Source organism: Saimiri boliviensis, chromosome 13 (assembly GCF_048565385.1).
Source record: "Saimiri boliviensis isolate mSaiBol1 chromosome 13, mSaiBol1.pri, whole genome shotgun sequence".
Taxonomy (NCBI): domain Eukaryota; kingdom Metazoa; phylum Chordata; class Mammalia; order Primates; family Cebidae; genus Saimiri; species Saimiri boliviensis.
Genome location: NC_133461.1, coordinates 102,612,943 through 102,620,007, shown reverse-complemented (window position 1 = coordinate 102,620,007; position 7,065 = coordinate 102,612,943). Strand labels below are relative to the sequence as shown.

Sequence of the window (7,065 nt, the reverse complement as noted above, 5' to 3'; positions counted from 1 at the left end):
AAAGGAGCCCTTTCATTCTCAGATGTGAGAAGGCTGGGGTGGACAGTGCTTGGCTGTCCTAGAACCGCGTATATTAACATACTTCATACTCACAACCACCCATGAGTTAGGTCCTATTAACACCCCCTTTTGTTATAGATGGGGGAACTGGAGCATAGATATCCTTTTTCAGGGTCACACGATGAGTAAGCAGCAGGCTGGAGGCCTAACCTAGGTGGCCTTTTTCTACATTTTTTGTAGAAAAGCTCAGCCTTAGGAAGCAGAGAGCCTGCTTCTGAACCCAGGCTCTGCCCCCATCTAGCTGAGCAGTCAGTTTCTCTCTCTGTGAAATGGGAAGGACCCTCTGGAGCAATCAGTGGTGGTACATGGAAGACTCCAGGTGCACTGGGACGGTGAAGAAATGCCAGCAGCTCCCATTCAAACCTCCCCTGGCTTTCTCCCCGCACCCAGAGACTCAGGGCCTTGTGGCCTGGTCAACGCCCGCCCGTCATCATGCTGAACTCAGCTTGCAGAGACACGTCCTTTGCGAGCTTCCCCTTGCATGTGCGGCAAGGCTGCTGTTGTGTCTGTGAGGCTGACAGCCACACAGCAGGGTAGGCAGAAAGGGCTCGGGAAGCAGCCTACGGGCTTGGAGGAGCTGGCAGGAGGAACATTCTAGGCAAAGGATGGGTAAGCTGGGAGGAGGGTCATGGAGGATCAGCACCCGAGACTGTGCTGCTGGAGGGCAGTGAGGAATTGGAGGGTGATGGGGCCGGGCTGGGGGTGGGCAGGGGCAGAGGGGAGGCCCTGCAAGGTTCAGGATCCAACCATGTGGGCAGCAAGACCTGTGAGGAAGCTGCTACCCCCAGACTCTGGGGCTGGAAGCAGGGCAGGGGAGAGGTCACTGCAGGAGACAAATCAGTGAGATGGCTGTCTAACAGCATGTGATGGGAGGGAGGATGGGGGGAGGGGAAGAGAGAGAGGAGTGGGCAGAGGGCAAGAAGGGGAGAGGGGACAGAGGGGAAGACGGGCTGGATCTGCCTGGGCCTCATGGCAGTTGCTGCTATTTAACTTTGAATTGATTAAAATTCAGTGAAATTGAAAATTCACTTCCTGAGCATGACTAACACATTTCAAATGCTCAGGGTGCGCATTTGTGCCTGAGCAAACTCTGCTAGGGCCGGGAGACAGGCAGGTGGCTACCTGTGGCCAGTGGCTGCTCTAGGGGAAAGAGCACAAAAAACCACTGCCATCCCTGTAGAACTGTCCCCTGGCCAGCATGGCCTAGATCACACAGCACCTCAGAGCGCAGAGCAGGGCTCAAAAGCAGACGGAAAGGGTTCACCCCAACCCCGTGCATTCTCCCTTCACCGCCACGCCACCTCTCCAAGAACAAAGCCAGCCGGCAGCACAGTCATCTTCACTTTATTGAATACGGCATCCCACTCTCTACCAAGATTCTTCCAAATGAACAGCTGATTTTCCTGCAAAACTATGGATTGGTCAAAGAGAAATCACCACCTGGCCACCCCACTCTGTCCCCCACAGGACACTAAGGATTCCTAGAGATAGAGGGACGATGCATTCATGCCTAGAGAATTCATCACACCTGAATTCTCCAGGATCTAAAATTATGTCAAATGTAATTCACTTTATTTAAAGAAAATCATTTTTTTTTTTTTGCAAGCCCCTTCAGAACAATGCTGCCGTCTGGACATGTGTAAGGCCACCTTTGTATGTTAAGAATGGTGCCCCAGCAGGCAGAAGTTCAGCGCACCTGCTGGGTGTGGGCACATGCCGCGTGCTACATCTTCGAGGCCACCAGTGGGTTCCGGGCATCAGACTCCAGCCATTCAATGAGGATCTGATTCACCTCGGTGGGCCTGCAGGAAAGGAGGAAATGAAAGCAAAACAAAAGCCACTGACACTTGTCTGGGCCCGCCCACCGAACGCCAAGGCAGAGGTGCACTCACGTGATTGGCTAAGCCAGGCCGAAGCCAGCACAGTGAAATCAGCAAAGTTTTTATGGAAGGTGAACCGGGGGCCCGGTGCTCCCCCACCCAGGGGCCCCCAACCTCCTTACTTGTCCATCTGTGTCCAGTGCCCACAGTCCTCAATGTGACCTCTTTTCAGGTGGGGGATCTGAAAGGAATCCCCACGCAGGAAGGTCAGTGGGACAAAGCCGATGAGTGTGTCTCAGCTTCGTGCAACGGGCAGTGGACACCTTCTCTCTGCTCCCCGTGGGACACCCTCCCTGAACACTGCATGATTTAAGGCCATAACGAGTAAATGAGACCCATGCCGGGTGCAGGGGAAAGAAGGGAGATGGTGATGTTACTGACGAAGCCCTGTCGGGGAAGTGCTTCAAATGCAGTCCCGTCTGCATGACGAGGAGTATCCTCCACTGCCAGCTTCCCTCTGAGCACCTGTGCCTCTCCCAGGGAGCACTGATGACCCCTGCGCAGGACTGTTCCCTCACCGAGTCCTCCATGTGCTTGGATATCTGAGGAGGGAGCACGAAGTCTTTCCCCGCTGTGACCATCAGGGCCGGAATCAGGATCTGGGGAGAGAACAGGAAACGGGAGTGGCTGGCATGCCACAAGGGAAGCCCTCCCTCTTCCTCTGCTGTGACTCCCCTGAAAAGACCCCTGCCTGCGGCCCTGCTGTGATCCTGATGTGGTATCTGCCAAACTTTGCACAACAGACTCGTGGTGATGACTGGAGATCTTTAAAATGACAGCTTCAGCAGTGCAGGGGCCAGCATAGCTCTTGTGTGTGCACACGTGTGTGAGAATGTGTGCTGACCTGTGTGTAACTAGGAGAACTGAATCGACCCCACCAAGAGGGCAGAAGACACCCTTGAATGAATAAAGATCAAGATTCCTCTTCTCTGAATTAAGTAGATGCTTAAAAGGGGCAGCCAAGATTCCAGAGAGAATGGGGCAGCCACAATAATTATCAGTGTGACACAAACGGCAGCAAAATGACTTCCCTTTTAACTGCTGGCAAATGAGGTTTGCACAGGGAGGCACACACCGGAAGGCCAAGAAAGCCTCTGTTTCTTTCTTTGTTCTTGCTCCACCATCACCCTAACTTCCAAGCAGCTTTGACCCATCCCTGGTTGAAACTTGCACTATTTTCATTTATGCACAGAATGATGGGCGTCTCTACACACCCCTATCCCCTCCCACAACCAGGAGCCAGGAGAAGGTCAAAAATGATTTTGTGGTTAAACCGAACCCTGAGGCTTCTATGAGGTGTGTAAACTCTATAATGCTCCAAGCTAAAATGTGAACTTTTTGGGTGGGGAAAAGCAGGATGGGAGGAGGTGGGAGAGGAGAGAGGAAGATCCAGCTGGAAACTGCAGAACAGAGGCCAGGCGCAGCGGCTTTCACCTGTCATCCCAGCACTTGGCGAGGCCAAGGTGGGTGGAATGCTTCAGGTCAGGAGTTTGAGACCACCCTGCACAACATGGTGAAATCCCGTCTCTACTAAAATACAAAAAAATTAGCCAGGCATGGTGGCACACACCTGTAATTCCAGCTGCTTGGGAGGCTGAGGCAGGAGAATCGCTTGAACCCAAGAGGCAGAAATCGCAGTGAGCTGAGATGGTGCCACTATACTTCAGCCTGGGCAACAGAGCAAGACTCCATCTCAAAAAAAAAAAAAAAAATTAGCTGGGCACAGTGGCGAGCACCTGCAGGAGAATTCCTTGAATCCAGAAACTGGAGGTTGCAGTGAGTCGAAATCGTGCCACTGAATTCCAGCCTGGATGACCAAGCAAGACTGTCTCCAAAGGAAAAAAAAAAAATAAGAAAAAGAAACTGCAGAAGAGGAGGGCTTCCGACCTTAGCACCATTGGGGTTTACCCTCCCAGTGCCTTTGTCAGTATTTTCCCCCAAACTTTGAGAGATTTTTTATGTCCAACTGCAGTTTGGTCGTTTTCGTCAGTCATATGATAATGACAAGGAACACTGACAGAGACACCTGGTGCCCAGTACTGCCTGTAACAGGCCATGTGCCTTTGCCTATTTCATCCTTACCCAGCTCTCTGCAGGAGGAACTGCTCTTGCCACTTCATATTGCAGAAGAAGCAACAGTGGGTCAGAGGGGTAAGTGCCATCCCCAGAGTCACACAGGGGTTAGACTCAGCCATGTGGCTCCTGGCCTGCTCTTAACCACGATGTTATACACTCTACTGCCTCAAGACCCAACTTCGGGAGGTCAACACCTGGTCTGTTTACACACCATGGTATCCCAGGGGCTGGGAAGAAGCCTGGCATATAGCAATGTGTTCACTCACAGAGTGAACCAGCAAGGTAACCAGGGCTACTGAGTTAGCTGATGATGGCCTGGCTACTTGTTCAATCACAGTGGGAAGTAATTTCCCTTAGATTTTTAAACATTTTGAATGTAAACTGAGGACCTCCATTATTCCCTCTACAGACACGGAGATTGGAAACTCATCTTCTGCTTGGCAACTGGGGAAACTGAGACTCAGAGGCTGACTTGTGCAAGGTGACACCACCAGAGGCTAAAGTCACATCTCTGAGAGCACCTGACGCTCTCCGGGGCTGGGGGCTCCAGTATCTATGTTGCCTCTGGGAGGTGCCATCTGCAGCCCTGGCTTGGGGTACCACCAGGGGACTTGGGGATTCCGGATGGATGCTGCAGTGACCTGGACACACCCCAGCTCCATCCCCAGCATCACCCTCTACCATCCAACGGAAGCACCAGCAAGAACGATCCTAAGGGGAAACCCCTGAATGGAGTCGCTTCCCAAACCCGATGGCTCCTGGGGCGCAGAGGGGACCACGCTGAACCTGGCCCTCACCTTCCGTCCCAAGACTTTGCAGGCCCACTTCCAGTTCCTTTCCATGTTTCGGTACCAGTTTAGAGGACCTCTGGGGAGAGATCAGAAAGTAAAAAGATGGAGGAGGTGAGTAGATGGCTCTGCTACAGACACCAACAGAAACCCACTCTGCACAGCCAGTCATCCTGGGAAGAGCGAAGCCTTCTGCAGAGGCCAGAGAACAGAGCCCAGGACCCTCGCCTTGCTGTCGGGCGTGGTTGCCAAGCTCTACCAGCAAGGCCTGCTGTGAGGACACAGGACTGCACTGAGTGAGCTGGTGGCCTCTGGGTGGGCTTCTGGGACACACGCAACCCGCTCCTACAGGACTCTCCAGAGAATGTCACCATATCACCTTGGAGGCTGGGGAGGTTGCTGATGGTGGGGAACATGGGTTAGCAGCCTCACCATCCAAAGGCCACTCGCCTGTCCAGGGAGCCTGCCTGAGGGGGACATTGGGAGGTGGTGCCAAGATGCCCCCTCCTAATACGACACTGAGAAGTAGAGCAAATACACCAACCTGTATGCACTTTTTGAGTTTACGTAGATTTTTATGTTTTTCTGAAGAAGGAGCCCAGCATTGCCACTGAGTCTCTGAGGATCCATGACAGAAAAGTAGTTAAAGACCTCTGCCCTATGGGGGACCCACAAGCATAAGGAAGAATAAGCTGAGCTGTCCCAAATTAGAGCAGGCTGAGCACACACAGTCGTGAGCCTCCCGACCCTGGAAGCATTCAAGAAGAGGCTGGCCTGGCCCCCATAAGGGCTGTGGTGGAAGAGAACTGGGCCTCACGCTCCACCTGGGGGCTGAAGATCCCTCTCTGCCAGTCGTCTCTCATCTGTGTCCGCGGCCCTGTGCTCTCTTTACCTGAACCCAGACTTCTTGAACTGCTGCACATAGAACTGGATGTCCTCCTCGGTGACCATCCTGCTGAGGCTGGGCTCTTCCAGGCTCCTTACAAAAAGTCCTCCTGTAAAAAAAGCCACTGTTGACTTCCCCATCCACGGGCCAGATGTCTCCAGATGTCTGCATTCTAAGGCCTCTAATGAAAGCCATGCACATCACCGCCTCCCACAGACCATCTGAACTTGCCTAAGGCCCTGTGAGCACCTCCATCTTTTGTTCCCTTATCCTTTGCCAGAGTGAGCCCATCTCCTCGAGAGCTCCAAGCTGTGATCTCCCTGTCACACTGGAACCTAACCATCCCTTCCACCCAGGCCACGACCTCACTGGCTATTGTCACAGCTCTTGGACCAACCAGAGTCGCTGGCTTTTTCAGGCACATAGCAGCTGTATCCCAGGCCCTGCCAGCCCCCAGCTCCTGCCACCCCCTCATTTAAACCTTGCCCAGCCAGCTTAACTGTGGCCCCTTGGAGATATCGCCAGAGATTCTTGGAATTTTCACAAGGGCTTGCTCCGTTTTTCCTCATAGGCAGGAAGAGAACCCAGACCAGGAGGCTGCACGCTGTTACCTCCTGTGCGCCCCACAGACCCTCTGCAGTATCCCACTGTGGACCCCTGTCTTGTCTTCAGGGCGCTGGAGAGTCCCCCAGAGGATGGCCTGTGATGACCCCTGGCAGCCCAGGGACCACTGCACTTTCACAGGGCACAGTCTCAGTGCGGCTGCCTGTACAGGGCCAGTCAGCATTTCCAGATTTCCGAGACCCAGAGGCAAAGAAGCTGGGCATTCCAGGCTTCTGTGAGACACATCAAAGGGGTATGGGACCAGGATATCACCCTGTGATGAGGCCACCCTGAGCCTCCCTGCCAGGCGGATGCTCCAGGCCCACTGTCCAGGGCCCCGATGTAAGCATCCCAGCTGCTCCGCCTCCCATAGGGCGTGGGCTCCCCAGGGGCGGCCACCCTGCTTGGTGTGTCTGCGTATCTGAGCGTGCAGCCCCAGCCTCACACCCAGCATGTGCTCAGAGCATGTGAGAAATGAATGAACGTGTGAATGAACCAGTGACAGACGGTGAGAAGGAATAAGGGAATTTGGGTGTTGGGGAGGGAGGGAAGATGTTCTTGGGGCAGTGACAAGAGCATGGCCTTCAGGGTGAGAGGAGTTTAACCCCAGCTCAGCCACTCTGGACAAGTTACTCAATCCTCTGAGACACGTTTTCCTCTTTGGAAGTTAAAAATAGTAGCATTTTTTTGGAATGCTCCAAGGCTCATAAATAATTTTTGTAAAGGGGGTCAGTCCAGAGTTTTATACACATGGTCAGCACGTGCCCAAACA

General features: G+C 53.4%; 1 protein-coding gene across 5 annotated transcripts in view; it reads right to left on the bottom strand.

Moving 5' to 3' along the window:
* Positions 1-7,065, bottom strand: part of EPHX2 (epoxide hydrolase 2) — a 102,794-nt gene that overhangs the window by 42,895 nt on the left and 52,834 nt on the right. For 3 of the 5 annotated variants that reach the window (XR_012513278.1, XR_012513277.1, XM_074384091.1), the window contains exons 15-19: positions 5,697-5,799; positions 4,814-4,883; positions 2,459-2,539; positions 2,063-2,121; positions 1,757-1,862 (exon numbers count right to left, since the gene is read on the bottom strand). Coding sequence is in view for 3 of the 5 variants with exons in the window: in XM_074384091.1 (XP_074240192.1) it covers positions 1,784-1,862; positions 2,063-2,121; positions 2,459-2,539; positions 4,814-4,883; positions 5,697-5,799 (392 nt within the window). In the remaining 2 variants the exon portion in view is untranslated. Of the gene's footprint in view, positions 1-1,388; positions 1,863-2,062; positions 2,122-2,458; positions 2,540-4,813; positions 4,884-5,696; positions 5,800-7,065 lie in introns of those variants that run through there. The other 2 variants (XM_074384092.1, XM_039461047.2) reach the window with 2 other exon arrangements.